Source organism: Citrus sinensis, chromosome 4, assembly GCF_022201045.2.
Source record: "Citrus sinensis cultivar Valencia sweet orange chromosome 4, DVS_A1.0, whole genome shotgun sequence".
Lineage (NCBI taxonomy): Eukaryota > Viridiplantae > Streptophyta > Magnoliopsida > Sapindales > Rutaceae > Citrus > Citrus sinensis.
Window position 1 is genome coordinate 9,887,096 of NC_068559.1, and position 22,338 is coordinate 9,909,433.

Below are 22,338 nucleotides of genomic sequence, written 5' to 3' on the forward strand. Positions count from 1 at the left end.
CATAATCCAACTTTAAACACACACAATGCGATTAAATTAAAAAATACAATTCAATTCCAAAACCATTTCAACTCCACACACAAATCAATTCCAAAATCCAACATGAAAAACACACAATGCAATTAAATTAAAAACACACATGTAATTCCACAACCATTTTAGCCATACACAATTCAATTCAACAACCCAACATAAAAAATAAAAAATAAAAAATTCATTTCTTATACAAATAAAAACACACAGTTTAGTTCCACAACCCAACATTAATAAAAAAAGTCTTATACAAATAAAAACTCATAATTCGGGTTGGGTGACGTTGTGATGTGTGCGTGTGTAAAACTTGTGTTAGCTCTTTTATTTTTCAAATAGGGTCGGGTCGGGCCGGGTTAGTTTAAAGCCCGACCTTTACCCGAAATTTGTTAGGGACTAAAAAATTTGATCCTAGCCCGACCCAAGACCTAAAATTTCAGGTCAAATCTCTAAAAATTAGGATTGGGTCAGTCGAACTAAATTGCCAAACCTACCAACGAGTCGCACTAACCAGCACACTTTATTTAGAATATGCTCATTTGTATTTATGGGTTGGCACGACATAACCCACTTGTCATCACATTAGGCAAATGGCTGGCCCAATACTGTCCATGGGAATGTGTGGGCTGTGTTTGCTCAATGAGTCAAATAGGTTGTGCATAGGCTTTTATATAGTTGAAAAAAGTTAAATTATTTGCCTTCCACGAGATCCTAGGGATGGCAAAAATTCCTACGGAGGCGGGGACCCTTGGGATTTTTCTTATTCGGGAAGGGTGTGTGAACCATTTTATATCCAATTTTTTAATTGGAAAAGGGACGAGGACAATTTTTTACCCAGTTTCTTGTTCGTGGAATGAATGGGGATGAAGTGGAATCCCTATCCCCTACCCATTTCGCCATTTCTTCGTATTAATTTTTAATTTTGATTTTATTTTTTAGAATTATTAATAAATGAATAATGAAATTTAAATTATATTAAATTTTAGTATAAATAAAAAATATCAAAATATTTATACAAATTTGCTATAAAAATTTCGAGCCTACTTAACTAATTTGTAGTCCTGAATTGCTATTCGACTCTACCTTATTCTAAAAGCCTTGAGCCAAAATTGTTTTAGATTATGAGTCATATTACTTATATTATTTTTATTATTTTATATTTGAAACCTGATTTTATCTCTCAATTTGTCACATTCCTCGAAGAAGAACAGGAGGAGCATGAGGTGCAAGAGTAAATGTTTTTATTAAAAATATTAATTTCAGTATCTATACATATTTTATTTATTTCATTATTGATATAAAAGTAATTTCTTTTTATTATAGGATTATAAAGATTGACAAAGATAATTATTCTAATGATTTGTATTTCGTGGTGTGATTTTTGTAATGGATTAATGTTAGTGTAAGATATATTGTCATATCTTACTTTTGTTTAAATTTTTATTTTAATATGATTAAATCAAGTTTAAAATTTAAATTTAAAAACGTATCAGTTATTCGGGGATCGGGGACCCTTCGGGGATCCCCTCAAGAAATTTCTAATGGGGACGGGGAAGGGATGGAGATATATGCAGAATATCGGGGATGGGTGCGGGAATGTCAGTCCCCTCCCCTTCACTCCCCTCCCCACCCCATTGCCATCCCTATGAGACCCAAACCTTTGATGTTAGCAAAGGGAGTGTAAAAATGGTATTTTTTAAAGAGCAATGTTAAGGATTTTAATATTTAAATTTCAACCAATTTAGTATTCATCAATTAGATAGCAGAATAGAATAACAAGTAATTTTACATTTATCATCTAATAAATGAGTAAAACATAATATTGGACTTAAATTAATACTCAAATGTTAGGATCTTTAGTGTTATTACTTTTGAAAAGGTAGGAAAATAATAAATTTGGAAGGTCTCTGTTACTTTTTGAATTTTATTATTAGGACGGAGAATTGGTAATTTCCCATTATTTTTCAGTTTTAATCCTTGTTTGCTTCTTTTTGTATTTTGAGAAATCTCAGGGATTCAATTGAAATTCTCGCCATTAAATGATATGGACAAAATCACAGCTCTATTTCAAAGGTTGAATTTGCTGTTTTTGGTTGTTTCCATAATTGCAACGGTTACTTAAGTTTTTGCTTTTGTCATTATTTTAGTTGGTATTCCATATTTAAGAAATACAGTGGTTTCAAATGACATTTGTCCAACAGAAGGCCTAGTGGAATTGATTTCCAGGCCCATTTTTGCCCATGGTTTTAAATGCTCAAATTTATTTTTAGGTCTCACTAAGTAGACTAATTTCTTTATATATTTTTAAGTCTTAATAATTCTTTTTCAAATATCCACATAAAAGAAAAACTTTAATTTTAATCAAGTTTTTATATTTTTCAATATGGACGAAGCTATAAGACAAAAAACACGAATTCTAATTTTCCAAAAAAAAATTATATATAAAAGTCTTTTTTTAAGGGTCATCTAATCTTGAAAAAAAATATGTAGACATTCTAATAAAATAACTATTATATTATTAGCTTTCTTCAATTTTAAACTTAACCATGTAATATAATTTATTTTTAAAATACTAATTTTATTAATTGTAATTTTTATACAGTGAGTCCTTGCCCGTTGTGAGTCAGTGTACTAAAATACCGTGTCCTCTCATTCCTTATATATAATAGTTACTTTTTTGTAAATGAATATAGTTTAACATCGTCCCCCACAATTTTTCCCGTTATGGCCTCTCATTCTCGCAACTCAGGCCAAAATCAAGAGCATAGTTATGAAAATGGCGTTGATACTGATGTTGCGAAAAGAATAATTGAAGGCCTGAACGAGATTGAACTAACCATAGATCAACTTCGTCAAGAATTTCACAAATCTCTCGATCTGAATCAGACAGTGTCTGATTCAGCTTTGGTACCTTTAAATAATCTTGCTTTTGCAAATATATGCGCTTAGATAGAATTTTTAAGTTCTCTGTTAATAACTCAATGTTAAATTTTTTTTTTCCATAATAATTCTTTACTGATACTTACCTTTTCTTATCCTCGTCTCGTCCGCCCGTTCATAATTATATGATATATTTAATTTGTAGGAATATTATGACTTTTTTACCTTTATTAATCATTTTTTAACTATTGAAATTCAACATTTTTTTTACAACATTGTTATTTTTTCTTTACTAATCATGTATACTAAATATTATTGTGTCATTTAGATATTAGCTTATTTATTTACTCTTTTTTTTTGTTTTTAATTTTAGATTGAAGAAGGATGCCTCATGGAAGAAACCAAAGTTACTGAAATGGAAGCTGGCGATGGGCAAATTGCAAATATAGATTTGAATTTGAGTCTATCTCCTCCAAATGGGAAGCCAAATGGTCAAGAATCATCAAATCAATCAGAAAACTCATCCCCAAAATCTCAACGTTCGTGCATGTCTTTGGACTTGAATGTCAGTGCTCAGGAAGACCAAGAAAGCACCAACCCGCGTCATGCAAATTTGCCATCTTTAATTTTGATGGGCTGCACGCACTGCTACATTTATGTGATGGTCTCCGAAGCCGACCCAAAATGCCCCAAGTGCAGCAGCTCCGTTCTTCTTGACATGTTCCGCGAGAGCCCGGCCAAGAAGTCGAGGAAGAATTAAGCAGCTTGTTTGAATAATATTTTTCTAGATTTTCTCTGTTGCGGACACCTCAGCTGAGAATTATTCCTATGTTATCGTCGTTTGTTTTGCCTTTTTTTTTTTCTTTTTTAATTTTCTAATGTCTTTCTTTCCTTTAATCTGTTTTGTCGTATCGTAAAAATTGTGTCGTTGTTGTTACCTATAAAATTTCCTTTTATTTGAAGGAATCTCTTTCTCTAAATTGGGAAAAACATTAAGTATCTTAAATAAATGAACTTTTTTCAATTAAAGTTTGTTTTGTTTAATTACTTTCCTTAGTAAGGGGGAGTAATAATTTTGGTATAACTAAGCTCTCATACAATTTTCATGCTCACGTGAGGCTGCCCATGTGAATTTCTCTTTTGTCATTGCTGGTTACGCTTACAGGTGTGGGCCTCAAAATATAATAGTAAGTGTCTACCAATTTTACATTTTATAATCCCTTTTATTTTAATGTTTGTAGGTTTATTAGATCATTATTGCATTATTTGGGACATTGCATTTTTGTGGGGACAAAAAAAAAAAAAATTGTATGCTGTAGGCCTTCTGCATGCAATTTTTCACCTTCGGCTTCAGAAAAACGCCCAAAGTTTCTGAATTATTCGTTTTTCGAAGATTAGAACATAAGTATGACACGTTGCCTCAATTTATTATTAAGATTGTTTAAAAAATAAACAATAAAACCTGGATAAAAATGTTGAAAGTTGAAACAAAATAATAAAGTAGTGTAAGAAATTTCACCAAACAAACACACATGAAAAAAAAATCTATATACTAGACAATAATTTATGTATGTGCTATTTGAATTCACCAATTTTCTCTCTAAATCCTCTATTTAAATTAAGTGTTTATTTTCAAAGTAATTTTTGATAAAACTACTTAATTAACCCTACTTCTATTTTTCTTCCAATTCCTCAATTTCATTGTTGGTAATTCAAACTGTTAACTTTCATTCTTAAATAAACATTGACACTTACTTCTCAACTTCTCAAAATCAACTTTAGAATAGTTATTACAAATTGGGAGATAAATAACCTACTATAAAAGAAAGAATATCAATCAATTTTTACCAGTCATGAAAACCATAAAAGTTTTCTTGGTTTAATATTTATCCTTGAAACAAAAAATCTAAGAGGAACAAAAGGAAAAAAAATGGTAATAAAAAAAAAGTTTAATTTACTAAAAAAAGAAAAGAATCGGTGGCCAAAAAGAATGAAACTGAGATTCCAGGATGTGTAATGCGATAGACAAAGAAAATACGAATCTTAAAGAAAAGAGAGAATATGAGCGAAGGGTAGTTTTGATATTTTAAAAGTTTTTATTTTAATAACTAATATAATTTTTTCAAGTGGGTATAGAGAGGAATTTGGTAGGTTTAAATAACCTCACTCGTAATTTATACAACCAAACTTAATAATTAAGCCTATTGGTGACAATATGCCATCGTAGAGGATGTAATTTACTGCCATTTATGTATGGGCCTAGCCCACATCTTATTTGATAAAGTCGGCTATTAGCACCCCTCCAAAATACTCTTAAAACCCCTTTTTATTTTGTTTAATATCAAAATTATCTCTTTTTTTTAAATAAACACCTTTTTCATTTATAGATCTTTCAATTTATAATAACCTTTTCACTCTTACAAGCCTTAATACCTGTATTCTTCTCTTCAATCTTTCTTTATTATTTAATTTCTTAAAAAAAATTAAAAGAAAAAGTAAGAAAAATCTTATGTTAAAAAAATAATGAATATTTTGCGGATGTAATACAATTTTAGTATACCTATAAACCTTGGGTGCAGCAATTAGTTTGAGAATCCTTAAAAAATTATTTGCAGCTAGATAAAATACTTTCCCACTATGTTGTATCGTAATTTGGTTGCTATGTTTATTATAAAAATTTTGTTTTGGATTATAAAATTACTTCTTAAATTCGGATTGGATTATGATAATAAAAATAATAATATTGTGCAAGTAAAATAAATTGACGAGTGAGAGAGAGAATATAAGTGCAGTTAATCCAATTTGTATTTATCCTTGATATGAGTTTTATGAGATTAATGAAGCGGTTCCAACAGTCCAACTTTAATTGATTGTTTATTAATGATCATGATGTTTTCCCAGCGAGCAAGCCTAAATAAGCAAGTACAAATTTGCAGCTACAATTATATCCTTCGGTATTTTATTAACGATCATGATGTTTTCCCTTGTGGAATAACAATATTTAGGATATTCTCTAAATTATTGCAAATTTTAATTTACTTCTTTTTTTTTTTTTCAAAAGATAAGGGAAAAATGGGATGAGCTGATGTAAATTATTTATTTTGTTTACAAAATTAGGGAAAATTTGAAGTTTATAATAATTTAAGGAGTATTTAAAAAATTATCATTTCAAGAGGGATAATCCAAAGTTAACTCTTAAACTAATTACCCTTTTCTTTCTTTTATTTTTTATTGCAAGCAATCGTATCCCCATTTTCATGTCCTCTAATTTCATCTTCTTAATTTGGTTATTTAGATAATCTAAGTCGTTAGTTTCAAATATTATCTTTTTGCCGTTGGTTAAAAACTAATTAAATTAAGAACAATATTGCTCTTTAATTTTTGTTAATTTTTAAACAGTGTTCTCTACACAAAAATGAAAAAAATTTCTAATGTACTGTTTCTATAGATTTTACTATGTTGTATTTACTAGTACGTACCTAATAATATATATATAGGGTTCGGTTATGTTAGAATTTATCTACGGTGGAGTACGAATCTCAGCCACACACGCAAAGTGATAAATAATAAATAATGAGTTATAATATTTTTTTTAATATTTATCATTTTACGTGTATAGTTAAAATTCGTACTCCACCATAAATAAACTCCAACATAGCCATAGCCATATATATAAAAGGCGTAATACATTTTTCAAAACCTTACATAAAAATTGAGTTCTACTTCTGGAACTGCTTTTGTCTTCTTGTGAATGCACCTCTCTTAATTGTATACTCTTTTACTTTTTTGGATTCCGAGTTCGAAGAAGAAGCAAAAAGATAAATTAAGAATCAACGTACTGAACATTCTCACATCTTTAAGTTTAAGTTCATGTTCATGTTCTCTTTGAAACCTCATCCCCCACCAATCCAAAGATTGAAAGTGAACCGCCAGCCAGCACTATTTTTTTTTTTTTTAATTTCTATGGTTTGTGCTCAATCCACATGGCATATCATGGTCTTCCAATTTAATTTAGACAAGCTATCAAATCTTTGATTCAGTTGGATGTCCAATATAAAGTTGACAATTTAAGTTAAGTTAAACTAATCAGTACAAAATATTTGAAAAAAAGGAAAAAAAAAACAAAAAACAAATGCATCTCAATGAGCTTACAAGAAGAATCTCCATGGATAAGCACCAAATTGTAATTTCTTATTGAATAATTATTTGGTTAAGTGTGACAAAGACAAAAGTTTGTAGCTGATTGTTCCATGTTCTTCCCATATTATTGTTGGCGGCTTTTCCTCGAAGATATAAGAAATGGTTTATTAAAAATAACATTTTATCTTTAGAATACATTCCAGCACCGACTAATTAATAAGAAAATTCCAATTGCTTTTTTAATCAAACAATTTTCTACAATTCATATTCAAATCCTGGAGAAAGTACATAGATAAAAAAATTGATTTAGGCTTTTTTATGCCTTTAGCCACCCGATACTAACGGTATGTGCAAGTGATGTATTCTTTTAGTGTTACAGTGAATTCAGTTTCTATCATCCCAATTTCGTAGTGATGTTTAAATATCAGTGCTTGTATAATTATAAGGGTATATTTGCTTCATGGCAAGTCACATGCATTTGAGTGATTTAAAAAGAAATATTGCAAATAGGACCCAATGAGTGGTCGTTGTGTTCCATAATTTGTTTGATATATAATTGGCAAATTAATTTATAAAAGGCCAATGATGAAGAGTCAACTGGGCATGTTCGAATTCTTAGTATTTAGATAATAAAGAAATGCCCTTTGAGTCAATCATGAATGTGCTTGGAGGAGACAAACCAGTTCATCTCCAATTCATGAAACCGACACCGAGGATCTCTCTTGCATTTTAAATTTCTTTTTTTTTTAAAATTTTTTTTCGTCAAGTTATTATTATAAGCTTAATCACTAACCTTCAACTTGGTGTGCTTGAATGTTAATTAATATAATCAATTCTATAACTTTGCACTAAATATGAGATTAAGAAACAAGTGCTTTGTCACAATTAATGTCCTATTTGGGATTGAGGTGGTGTAACTTAAAAGGTACAATTGTTGTGGAAAAAAAATATAATTATAAAAAAATATTAATAATATGTAGTAAACATAAATTTTAAATAATAATTTTGACAAAATTAATAGATTTTCTATTATACAAATAAAAAATCATATCAACATAACTTCTAAAGTGCAGCGGTTAATATTTATCAAACACTTTAGTTCTGTAATTTAAAAGTTACAGTTGTCTAACCTCAATTTTAAATGCATCCTAGGTTGTCTGAATTTTATATGGACAAGGCAAACATCAAAACAACACGTGTTATTACTAAATTATAAATATCTAGAGTGTTGCACTTGCACACTTGCACTATAATGGAATTTGATCTAAATTAAACTCTTTGTAAACAGTAGTAAATTATGGTAAAACATATGTTACTGAAAATTTGTTAAGCCCGTGCATTAGTATGGTTACACATATTACATTTATAGGCGTAAAAATGCTACAAAAGTATTGTATAATGACCTCCTAATTAATGTTAAGGTTTGAATTCCTTTCGACTGTTTTCTTTAATTCTGGAGTAAACTTGTTGAGCGTCGGTTTGGTATCAACAAAGTCTCTCCGACTCTCAAATTAGAGGTTGAGAAATTGACTCTGGAAAAAATTAGCTAAAAAAGATAAATTCAGAAAATTTGGTGAGTATGCTAAATTGATCTAGAATTGCTTCTAGATCTCTGATTTTTATTTTCTCCCCTTTTTATCCAAACCCTACTCACTTCTTTGAATTGTTATTTATAAAGAGATACTCAAAGTTTAGTGCGAGATTAGATCCTTTGCAATCTAATCTAGTCCATTCGTTTTGAGGGATGAATATGGTCCCTTTCTTCTTCTACATTTATTTTTATATTTTTTAAATGCATGATGTTATATGCGGTGGCGGAGCCAATAATTCAATCTATCGGGGCCAAATCAAACAATAATATAATTTAACAAATGGTTAACAAATAAAAAATATCAAAATAAAAATTCATTAATATATTGAATTAAATACATTTATAATTGTACTCAACATACTTTCTTATGTTGAAAACATTGATGAATAACCTCATCATAAAGTTTATAAAATATATCATGTTATATATTTTCAAAAATACTATCATTCAATCATTGATATTTCATTTGATTTCACATATGATTTTTCACAAAATTCATAGTTGAAATTCCCTTTCAACTATAATTGTTGCACATGGTAAATCAATCTAATGTTATCAATAGATAAATTAATAAATATAATTCTTCTCAGTACAAACTATTTTTCTTGCCACCTCACCAAGCCCTTTCAATCTTGAAAAATTGTTATCAGAACACACATCCATAATGTAAAAATCAAGTTAAATTTCAAGTGCCATAAAAAAAAGGTCAACAACAAGGTTGAATTTCAAGTGACATAAGATGTATTGAAGAAAAACCATTTGAATAAAATTTTGCAAGATGAAATAGTTTCTAATTTTTTGTGTGAGGAGAGTTAGGAGCCTAAGGATTTCAATATAACAATATTTCTTTGTGGGTTGGGAGTACAAAAACATATATGATATTTTAGTTATTTTTAAATTTTAACAAGGGCTTTTATGGTAAATCAAATTTAAAATGAGACAAATATCACAATAGATTAATAAAATTTGGATAGTAAAGCAGGGATTGAAGCCCCTACTAACCCCAATGTGGCACCATCATTGGTCATGTGCATCTTCTAATAAATCACATGATATTGAAATTTTATAATTATTTTCAGAGTTTCATTTTTTAATTTAATTGTCATGTGACCAATTTTAAGCGGCCCACGTAAGCTACTCATGCACATCCGGATTTCTCAACTTCTGAGTGCTTAGGGTCCATTGGGTGTGCGCAACTGCCCTAAACGAATCCTTATTTAATCTTGTATATATGTTGCCAGTGGGCCCGTAGTCCATTGGCACGCCCATGCCCTCAACAACCTTGATGGCATGGGTTTAAGTCCCAACGCTCGCACAACGCTGAGACTTGACTCCCTTGAATAATGGGGGTTAATTGTCTCCTCATATTAGAATAGAATCGATCTCCCTCCAATATTAATAGTGAGGGTAACATTCAGACTGTGCTGTAATAGGATTACTCAGAAGAGTCCCGATTAATTTCTGATTATAAATATCAATAGAACCCTACTGATTGTAATATATTAGTGTATCAAAAAAAATCTTGTATATATTGACAGGTGACACAATAGAGGTGGTTAATTTATGATATCGACGTACAAGAACTTAATAATTATCATTCAACATTTTTTTAGCTTAATTACAGGAATTTACGGAAATCTGAACTGAAGGAAGCTTTTCAATTATAGCCATCAATCAACATGCAAGTCAATTCAAGTTTGCTATTTTATCAGAAAAGAACAAACAACTATGAAAGAAGAAAACACCTCTCTGATCAATAGAAAACTGAACAAGATTTTACAGTGATGGTCAAGAAACTCTTACCCTATCTAGTGGTCAAAGAAATTAAATTTGGATAGTAATTAGAAAAGTAAAACCGCAACCAACATTTTTTCCTTTTTTGGGTGAAGTACATGTGATCATTAGGACGTTTTAAAATGTCCCAAAATAATGAATTTGTTAATCTAATGAAAGATTGCACATGCATCTTGTCTGCGTGTAGATAACGTATCTGTTCGTGGCAATCTCTGATGCCAGACTTGATGATTCTCTAATACTAGCCAAGTTTATTTATTTCATGTGAGTTAGTTATCTTTCATAACCTGAATTTTTAATGCGATCGATTTTATTCTTTATTATTATTATTATTATTATTATTATTATTATTATTAGAGATAAGCAAGGACCGCATTAACAATAGGCTTAGGGTAGTAAACAGAATTTAATACAACAATTATTGTTCCAGGACACCCATCCATTCACATGGACAATGTTACAACCAGTACGGCTTATATATATATTCGAGAAGAGATCGAAACATGTGCTTTAAATAATCGTAGATATATGTTGTATTACAAATTTCTTAGTTTTAGATTGTAAAAAATTTGCGTCTAAAATCATATTTTCTTGGGGTGTCTTTTTTTTTTTTTTTTTTGACCTTTCAGTCCCTCCCAACTAATTATCTAATTAGCCACTGTAATTTTAAAAAAAATTAACCAAAACATCATTATTGTTACTTCCATTCTCGAGGGTAAAGTAGTATCTTTCTTTTGATATAATATAAAATTCAAATAAATCTAAAATATTGGCTGGTGGGTTGGTTTACAGGTGGCAATACGGTGTAAGTGGAACAATTAATGCTACGGATTTTGGCATTTGAGTGTCACAATTTAAGTCTCAATTATTATAGTAACATAATTGTAAGAAATTTGGTAACATAACACAAAAATCATGTGGATTCTACTGTTGTATTAACATGATTTTTATGGAAACGGTAAGTTACCGCCGGCTGTAACTTAACATTTATCTAATTGTATAATTGTCACATTTTAATATTGTTAATAACTAATTTAACGTGGCAGATAACTAGTTACATATAGATTTTTACATCGGTGAAAGACTGAGATTTCCGGGAGGTCTGGCTAGTGTTAGTCAATAGTCATGATGGCGTTGGCCGACCTAAAAGTTTATTAAAGTCAACTCATGAATCAACCGTGGCCGTTCATTGAACTGGCTAATGAATGATATTGATGGCTGATTTGTAATCACAAAGTTGGAAAAATAGGACAAATACGTGAGAACTTCACGACACAGGAACAGTTGAATCACAATTCACACACACACACACACACACTTGTGCAGTTGTGCGTCACCTTCGGTAAGTTGGGGTCATGAAAACGGACTCGTCTAACTAAAATAAATGGAGGTTGCTATGTTACGGACTCTGTATGTAACACAGCAAATGGGGTGCTTCCACGCGTTGCAGGAGAGAGGAAAAGCAACCCAAACTCAGCTGTTGCATACAGAATCTGCAACTAAGGTGAGTTCTAAATATGGCAAACTCTATCTTACATGCATGTAAGATACATGCCTCTCACATGAATAGTGTATATGTGGGACCCACACACTATTTATGTGAGAGGCATGTATCTTACATGCATGTAAGATAGGGGATCCCTCTAAATATTAGGGTAACTAATATTATTAATTAAACGAAGAGATATTTTCAGAAAAAAGTCCTTGGTTTGTTAATATAGGTGTTTAGGTACCTGGTTTCAAAAGAAGAGGCGGCACCATACATATAGTCCACAAGTTTTTAAACTTAAATCACAAATTTAAAATATAAAACTCTTCTGACTTATTTATGATATTTTAAAGTAATTACTGTTGATTTTAGTCTTAAGATCTCCCAAAAAAAAAAAAATAACCTTTGCCTTTGCCTGTCGATGACGGATTCAAAAAGATTACTTACTGGAGGTTAAATTACATAATAACCAGATGTGAAGACTAATATTCTATGAGTAAGTAGTTTTTCAATCAGGGATCTTGACTTTAATAAAATCAAGGATTAGTTAAAAAATAAAAATTTAGATTTTAATACATTACATAACAAAATACAATGCATTGGAGTCTGTGCTTATTTTGTCTTTTAGCTAATCCAAATTAGAAAACAACTCTCTATGGGTTACTTAGTTTATAGAGGTTATTTTAATCGATTTAATGGGGTTAAATTAAATAATAGTAAAACCACTCATTTAGGTTATTGTGGACTTTTATTTTCTTAATTAATAGGCATTCTTAAAGTTAAAATTTAAAATTTATGGGTTTATGAGTTTATAGTGCTATTTTTATAAATTTAATCGGCTACTTGAATAGATTAAATGGGAGCTAATTAATAACTCAATTAATTTTTTCGAAATTATTTTCTCCGACGAGGATTTGAACCCCCATTAGTATTGCCTTTCATTGTAATTTAAGTTAATTACATTAATGAAAGTAAGGAAAGGGGGCAATTAGGTTTAGGCTCAGCAAATGGACTCATAAGCACAAGTTTGAGTCCCCTCACAAGAGGGGAACTCTAACAAAATCCCATCCCACAAATGTGGTTGAGATAGATAATAACAAATTCAAAACAAAAGGTCGAATTTTTATAATAAATTTATGAAATTTAAGGACTGTTGCGGCTAATTAAGCACAATGCTTGACTATAAAAATGACAAATTAGAACAAAATTTAGGGCTACATTAAGTGACGGCCGGCTAAATAAATAGTATAACCAGCGTCCAAAAGGTTATTGAAGAGAGGAGCAATTGACATTTGTTTATAATTTAATTTAAAAGGATCCCTCTAAGTTACGGATATATGATGGCTTTATTTTAATTTATATAGATTTCAAAAAGAGGAGCGAAGCACCTAATAAATGAGAACTCACAATCTTCACTCTTTAATTAATGCACAGGCAAGGACAAGTGTGTTGTATAATCAACCATTCCTTTTAAATAGTTCACATGAATTTCGCCTCTTTGTTTTTTTGTTTTTTGTTTTTAATTTTTTTTTAATTTTGCTTTCTTTTATAATTTTGCTTTAATTTTGTTTTTAATTTCTTTTTTTACTTTTTCATTATCATTTATAGTATAACCCAGACAGGATCAAAAAGCCAACTGAAACCACTTCAGTATGTGAAACTCTTGGACGAATTAAGAGACAAGGCCAAAATTTAACGAACAAAAAACCTCATGCCCAAAATAGTATATGTGAAATTCCTTGTTCCTATTTTTTTTTTATTTTAAAATTTTTATTTTTTATCATTCCATTTCTTGTATTTGTAGGCTTTCAATTTTTGTATTACATTGCCTTACTTTTGTCTTGTCTCTTGGATGCCCTCCTTTGATGTTGTTTTGAAAGTCAAATTTCTTTGCCTAATTTTCTTTTCAACTTTTCTAGTCTTGACGGTGCGATAAAATTTTAGTAGTAGCAAATAATTAAAAAAAAAACATATACTTAAAAATGAAAACGACAAAAATTAAATGTTGGAAATTGATCTAATAACATTACAATTGATCATACAATCATGGGGTAAAAGTTTGTTTAGTCCCTATATTATGAGGTTAGTGTCCATTTAGTCCCTGTATTTTTAAAAACACCTCAAAACGTCCCTGCTACTAAATATTGACACTTATGCCATTATTTTTTTTTATTTTTAACTTGCTTTTACAATATTATATTTTTACAATAATGTTTCTTTTTTGGATATTAATAAAAAATAAATTATCAAATTAAACTCAAAAATAAAATTAAAAAAAAGGCATATATTAATTTTTGTGGAAGCTCACGTATGTCTAAAAAATTAATATCATAAAAAATTACATTATCAATTTTCTTAGAAAAATTAATATTTTAACTCAAGAGTGTGTTCCACAAAAATTAATATATATATTTTTATTTTATTTTATTTTTTGGTGTTAAACTGGTAATTTATTTTTTTCTTTTTAATAATGTCTAAAAAAATTATTATAATAGAGTTATTTTTTTCTCTTTAATAATGTCTAAAAAATTATTATAATAGGACAATATTATAAAAATAAGTTAAAAGGAACAAAAGATAATGGCAAAAGTGTCAATAATTTAATGGTAGGGATGGTTTGAGGTATTTTTAAAAATATAGGGACTAAACGGGCACTAACTTCAAAATATAAGGACTAAACGAGCTTTTACCCTACAATCATGTTAATTAATATTGTAATTACATTATAAATAATATTTATAGACAGAAGTCTAATGAAAAAAAAAATAAAACTTTGCAATGCACACGAGATACTTAAATCCTCGACTAAGAATGAGACGGAGTAGTGCCTGTCATTACACCATAAAATTATTTCTTTTATTAATTGAAATTATAAAAAGATGATATGAATACTCTTATAATTTAGTGAAATGGTCACGGTTTCAAAAATGGTATAACAAACTTTTTGTTGGACATGTTTTGATAATCTATGTAATTATTTCAAAATATAAAGAAAATATTTGTATTTATGCATGTGTGTAACCATTTGAGAAAATTAAAAAAAAAAATTCTTCCCAAATATTTTATGAAACCATAGGATATGGCGTATCTTTTTTTTTTCCCATTGTTTTTCCTAGTAACCTTTCAGTAAAAGCTTGAGTTACTAACAACATTTCTCTAAACATAAAATATTAGGTGAATATTAAAATAAAATTAAAATTAAAATTGACAAAAGTAGTGTCACTGTGGATATTAATTAACACAATAAATTGTACATACCCACAATTTAATACACACATGACAGGCCCTACCTTTCCCCCATTTCCTTTCCATCTCCCTTCTCTCACCTCACCTTTCCTTTAAAATATATATATCTCCATTGCCTCTCAGTATTATAAGTCCAATCCAAAGAAACGAAACTCAACACGGCAAAAATGGGGAAGAAGATGATGAAGCTGCAATGGCCTTCTTGCAAGTACCCCAAGACTCTTTCTTTCAGAGCTGCTGGTGCTGTAGATGATGACATTTTCAAGACTGTTAACTCTGTCTTCTTTGATCCTTGTATTGATAACAATGGAGTTGAAGTTCAAACACCTGAGTCTTGGTTCACAAACTCATCATTATCCGAGTCAGCCAGTTACTCTACGGAGTCTCATGAAGATCATCCAGTCGATAACGAGTCATTGGAGATCATTGTACGCGAAGCAAGATCGGAGAGGCTCTTCTTCGATCCCGGAGGTGAAACAAGTTCCATTCTCGAAGAAGCAAAATCATCATCATCATCATCTGATGAAGCAGCAGCAGCAGCTGCTGCTGCAGCGTTTAGTCCGTTCAAAGAAAGTGTTGTGTTAGCAATGGATTCGGAGAACCCCTACGTTGATTTCAGAAGATCAATGGAGGAAATGGTGGAGACACATGGGTTGATCAAAGATTGGGATTGTTTGGAAGAATTGTTGGGGTGGTATTTGAGAGTTAATGGGAAGAAGCATCATGGGTTTATTGTTGATGCTTTTGTTGATTTGCTTGCGAGTTTTGCAGCTGCAGCACCAACAAATCATAATCATCATCATGATTCTACTTATTTTTCAGCCATTTCTTCTTTTAATTATTCTTCATCTTCTAGTTTATCTCCTAATTTGGGTTCAAATCGTCAGATTTATGACGATGAAAAAAAGTTAGTAGTATCTTAGAATGTTATATGTGTGTAATATATATCATGCATTTTTGTGTATATTAATATTATTTGTAGGTTTTTAAAGAGAAATATATTAGCAAGAAGTGAGAATTGAAACTCTATATACATCTCTCTCTCTCTCTCTCTCTCTCTCTTAGCATTCCTTCGTCCATTGTCATAGCTGTCTTGCCGCCGGCATGAGAAATTCCGGTGCCGGAATTAGATTCCCTTACCATTCATCTATTGGATAATCTATTATTGTTTGGGAATAAGTAAAATTATGGTTGTAACTTGTAAGACGTAGAAAAATCAAACTTTCATCATCCGTTGACAATATAAAAGCTACAGATATTTACAACATGGAAATTATGAACATCCACTAAAATTTTGAGAATATATCTGCTATGCGCGTATTACATTATAAAGGTTATTGATAACCTAAACAGATACGCGATAATGATTATAATGTGCTAATTAAGTGATTTTGAAATTGGTTGAACTGATTGATAATGTACTGAAATGGTGTTCATGTGGGATCCGGGATACAACTTTAATGAAATGACTGTAATCTCATTTATGCAGTGCTAGAAATAAGGAAACGGAGACTAACAAGTGCGTAAATCAACTGGTATGAAGTTGTTCTGTCTTAATTAAGGTCTTCGGTTCGAGGTTTGAGAATGCAGTTCTGTTAAATACTTGTTGGGAGAGTTTTGCAGTCTTAATGGTCCTATCCGACTCAAATCTGAATTAATCAGGAGCCAATATAGTTCTCAAATACCAAATAATTTAATGCACAAAAAAAAAAAATGAAATAATACTATACTGTGTCAAGAAATTTTAGAGTAAATTAAAGATATTATATTTAATTAATATATGTTTAATAGGTTTAGCTCAATTGAATATAACTATTAATTTATATATAATATACGTGTATTAAGTACGTACAATGTCTCCAATGTGTTCTAAAATTTGTCGTTTGTGTTAGTGTGCAGTCCAAATGACGAACAGTAGTTGGCGACGGCGAATTTGGCAGTTATAGAAACTGTGGGTGGGTTCACATAATCGCATTTATTATTATCAAGACCCAACCCAGCCCAACACGTTACACGTGTTTCTGAATTTCTAATCCATAGAACTATCAATACGTCCTTTTGACATGTGAACTTGGTTAGCCCCCCATGCACAGAAATATTGATAATCACTCGAGTCTCACAAATTTAATTAATGTAGCGGTCCAAATTAATTTAGCTGCGTCAATTACTGTTGTAACGGAACCAACCCGTCCCCACCAGTGGTAATTGTGGCCCCCAGCCTAATGGGCTATTACGGCTACAACGTCTGATAGCCCATTAGGCCCAACTATTTAAGGAGACCACCACTCTGTAATAAGGGCAAGCATTTACGCTAAAGAGTGGAGGCTATTGGCACCGCTCACCCCTCCTTCATATTGACCATTTTAGTCATAATTAAAAGTGCATAAAAGAGCAACAATCATCTCTTAACTGCTGAATATGTTTTTTCTTAAGACCACAGAATATTTAATAACTCACTATAAAATCAGCAACTTTACTCACTTCAATACTTAATCCCTAATTAGCTGACTAATAGTTTTCCTGTACCATTCAACTTTTTATCTCCCAGAAAATTACTAATCATAATTTCATAAAATAGTGTTTTTTTTTTTTTAAAAAAAAAATCAAATGGGTTTAAGTAGTGGCTATAATATAGATAATAATGCGGGATTTGTTTTCAAATTTTAAAGAATTTTTTTAACAAATGAAATCGCAAAGAAGGCAGGCCAGATTCTGGTATTGCACACTTGTGCAACGAAACTTCGCGACTTTACTTGGAAAGAAGATGGAATCAAGGGTATTTAAGGAATAAAAATGAGTGTAAACAGAGAGTTTAATTATTTGGTGGTTGCTATTAAGAAAGGGGTATCAAGAGCTTTTTATGGGGGTGCCAATAGTTCAGCTCCACGCAAAATTTGCAAGTAACAGATTCCCTGCACTCGAGAGCTTGAAACTTTATCCAAGCATGCTTACTCTTTTCCTTCAAATTATGTCTTTAACTCTTTATTGTCGTAAAAGTAAGATATAAAAAATTTCATTCCTCTTCACACCTTCACACTGCGGAGAGAAGGAGATGAATTTTTTTTTATCTTACTGTCGTTTATCTAAGAATAAATTGTTAGTGTGATAAGACCGAACTCCAAATGCTTGTGTGAATATATGCACCCATTAGCAGTCAATTCAACAAATTGAAAAAGCCATGACATTACATTGAAGAATTGCAAATATATAAATATATATATATATATATATTGTCCCCGCAGGGATGTCACAGAATATTGCTCGACTTACATAACTTAGTCGGGAATCATTCTTTATAGCTGTCCCAAGCAGATGCAATTATTATTTACTTATTTATTTTGTAATCTTGTCATGAGCCAAGATGCAAACTAACAATATGAAACAATAAGTAATATATTGTTCAATTGCAAATGATATAGTAGTTCAAAGCAAGAGTAAAATAATTTTACCACTTGACTGGGATAATATTGTCACAACTTGTGGTGTCAATCCCGTATTTTCACCTAGAATAGTAATAATATACTAATATGAGAAACTAGAAGCCTTGATTCAAATGAATGATCACCTGCATCCTAGCCTTCTTACTCGGAATCATTAGCAGCAGCTTCTCCATCACCGGAACCCTCACCAAAAGATCCATTGTCAAGTTGGTATCGAAGTATTCCCCCAATGCCACCAAATCCCTTACAGAATTGGGACCCTTCTTGTGATTTGTCTGTGACAATCTCAAGCGAGCAGCCAAACTGCTTGTAATGATCAACCAACCACTCCAAGAGTCCCATTTTGCCCTCAACTTTTAGATCAGCAGCTGCAGCCGAATCCTTGAAATTGCTGGGGTCAGCTTCCTGCCTTTTGTTCAAGTGCTTAATGACAATGCCATTCGTCACACTGTGTTTCAATTCATACCGATTTATGTCCAAATCTTCCCAGACAATAAGAGTGTGAATGGCCCCCATTTCTAAAGCCTTTACAGTATCATCTACACCAACGACAAACTTACCTGTATCCTGGCCAATTTCCTCAAAGAACTTGCCAATCACACGCTTTTCTTTCAGAACATTCACATTGGCTATAACATCAGATGAGAGTTCTATGGCCTGATTGAAGCCGCTTACCCCACCATACGAAATGTCTAAAACTTTCAGTATTTTAGCCCTGAGGCGGGGATCAAACATTCCGGATTGGCTCAGCTCTGTTTTGAATTCAGCAGATCCTGCGAGTATTAGCCCGGTAACATTTGGCTGGTTGGTTGCAGGATCTATAAAGCACTTGGTGGCGAGCTCTGCAGCTTCCCTGAGGTAGTTGTGGCGTTTCTCTACTCTAAGCCGAGAGAACCTGAGGGCTGATTGACCGCCTCTTCCATGCTTCTTCGGAAGATCAACTGTAAATTTTAGAACCACCTCGCGGCTGCTGCCACACAATGTCCCAATGAGTGTTCCATTCCCATCGATGATGATGTATCCGTACTTGTCATCACATTCCAGGAGTCAATCGACAGTTTCTGTGTGGAACCTACTGTCACAGACGTACAGAGAAGAATTTATGGGTTTAAAGGGAACAAGATCATGAACAAACTTCTTTTCCTCTTCATCTTCGGTTACACCCGTTCCGGTGAACAGGACAAGTCCATTGCTGGGAACATTTTTGTAAAGCTTGAGCCTTGACTGAGCGTAAGTGATTGCAGCCTGCACGGATTGGCGATTCATCCTCTTCTTAATTTTTGAAGCATTCTGATATTCCTCCCCGAGCATCTTGGTGACTCTGGGTATCTTATCGCGTGGATTTACGACCAGAGAGATCAGACTGGTGCCATCTCCTTTTACAGCGCTGAGAGTCTTGATCAATTTTTTCATTTTCCACATCTCAATGTTCGAGTCAGTCTCTGAGTGTTGTGCCATTGCAATATATGATAACTGGCAAGCAAATAATAAACACGTGCATAATTAGAACACAATTAGTATCCTGAAGCTCTGGAATCTTATTATTGACCAAGAACCAAAATACCAATTTACAGCATAAATCACCAAGAACCAAGATACCAATTTACAGCATAAAATTGGAAGAAAATGGACTAAAGAATGGCAAGCAGAAGCAGATTATCAATTTAGCTATTACTAATGAAGTAACTGCAAGAATCCAGGAAGAGTCTCGTTCTCGATTCTGCGCACCACACAGAATTAGATTTCAGTAAAGTTCTGAAAGAAGAACAAGGAGATCATGAAACAATGTCAACACTAACAGTTCCAGCGCAAGTTCCATCTGTTACCGAAGACTGTGAGCAGCTCAGAAAAGCCTTTGAAGGACGGGGAACAAACAAGCAACTGATCATATCGATACTGGCTCACAGAAATGCTGCTCAACGCAAGTTGATTCGACAAACATATGCTGATACTTGCGGCGAAGACCTCCTCAAGTCGCTCGGCAAGGAACTCACTAATGACTTTGAGAGGGTGGTGCTGCTCGGGACTCTTGATCGTGCTGAACGTGATGCATTTTTGGCTAATGAAGCCACTAAGAGGTGGACTTCTAGCAACCAGGTTCTTATGGAAATTGCATGCACCAGGTTTTCGAAGCAATTGATCGAAGCAAGGCAGGCTTATCATGCTCGTTATAAGAAGTCCCTTGAAGAGGATGTTGGTTATCACACCAATGGGGACTTCCGCAAGCTTTTGCTACCCCTTGTGACTGCCTACCGATATGAGGGTGATGAGGTGAACATTACACTTGCAAAATCAGAAGCTAAGATTCTCAATGAGAAGATTTCTGATAAGGCTTACAATGATGAAGATCTCATCAGGATCTTGGCTACAAGGAGCAAAGCACAGATCAATGCGACTCTGAATCAATATAAGAATGTATATGGGAATGATATTGATCAGGACTAAGAGGCTGACCCTAAAGATGAGTACCTCGACCTACTGAGGGCCACAGTTCAGTGCTTAGTCCACCCTGAACATTATTTTGAGAAGATACTTCATCTGGCAATTAACAAACAGGGAACAGATGAAGGGGCTCTTACTAGAGTCGTCACCACATGGGCCGAGGTCGACTTGAAGGTCATAAAAGATGAGTACCAGAGGAACGGTGTTCCTCTGGATCGTGCCGTTGTCAAGGACACCTCTGGGGACTACGAAAAAATGCTTCTGGCACTGTTAGGACATGGGGATGCTTGAGTTGTTCCCTATTTCTTGAAGGATTGAGAGACAAATATGTGTTTTATTTATCTAGGTTTGCTGTTGCTTGAGTTTGCAGAGTTCTCCATCCATGTTTGATGATCGTTTTATTTTCCGTCTTTTGGTTATGCCGGTTGAAAAACTTAATCTATGATCTTATAAATAAGATGGTGACAGCATTTGCTATTAAAAAAAAAAAAAAAAAACTGCAAGAATCCAGGAGTTCAGAAGACAAGTTGATCTTAAACTGGGTCTAAATACTACCAAGTTACTAATAAACTAAAGCAACTTAAACAAATGAAAGAGATGTCTATGAACCATAAACTACACGTGGGCACTAAACTAAATCAATTCTTATTGATACAATGATTCCTCAATTTCCCATCAAATAATAATAAATCTTTCTTTATCATATTAAAATTCATATATCAAATGCATACATCACATTAAAATAAAAAAAGAAAATTAAAAAGAATATGAAGGCCACTTACATATTGTGACGGGTTCAGGAAGTGAGACTGCAAAATCTGAGAGGGAGAGAGAGAGAGAGAGAGAGAGAGAGAGAGAGCAGAGAGTAGGGTTTATTTTGAAAGGGTTTTGTAGCTGTTATTTCTGGGTCACGAATTGCGAATCTGATTTGGGCCCCAATTTGGGCTTGGGCTTGGATATGAATTTTGTATATTATTTTTTAATTTTTTAAAAATAAAATATAGATAATATAAATCAAATATTAATCTAATCCTGAGGTGAACTGAATTTGAATCATTTCTCACTGGTGAAAAGGGAAGTAATTTATTTCTACTAATGAGTGGCTCTAAAATTAGAAAGATAATGCTGCATTTTCCAAAAATTACCTCAAAAAATAATCCATTGCATGTGAGATCTCAATTCATGCATATACTCATCAAATAATTGATAATATTTCATAATATTAATTAACTCACCTGTAGAGTTGAGAAGGAAATCAAAGTTTGCGGTTGCCGCCAGTGCCAAGA

General features: G+C 32.2%; 1 protein-coding gene and 2 pseudogenes across 1 annotated transcript; 2 read left to right on the forward strand and 1 right to left on the reverse strand.

Annotated features, from left to right (window-relative positions):
- The first annotated feature begins 15,196 nt into the window (after positions 1-15,196).
- On the forward strand, positions 15,197-16,199 carry LOC102628563 (transcription repressor OFP13). Its single transcript, XM_006485404.3, has one exon. The coding sequence runs from the start codon at positions 15,338-15,340 to the stop codon at positions 16,091-16,093; it is 756 nt and encodes a 251-aa protein (XP_006485467.1). The 5' UTR covers positions 15,197-15,337; the 3' UTR covers positions 16,094-16,199.
- A 2,160-nt stretch (positions 16,200-18,359) lies between these two features.
- On the reverse strand, positions 18,360-22,338 carry LOC102628857 (eukaryotic peptide chain release factor subunit 1-1-like; annotated as a pseudogene).
- LOC102615315 (annexin Gh1-like) lies at positions 20,323-21,365 on the forward strand (annotated as a pseudogene).

What these genes read in the sequence shown, in the direction of transcription:
- LOC102628563 (XM_006485404.3), top strand. Translation starts at nt 15,338, where the DNA reads ATGGGGAAGAAGATGATGAAGCTGCAATGGCCTTCTTGCAAGTACCCC.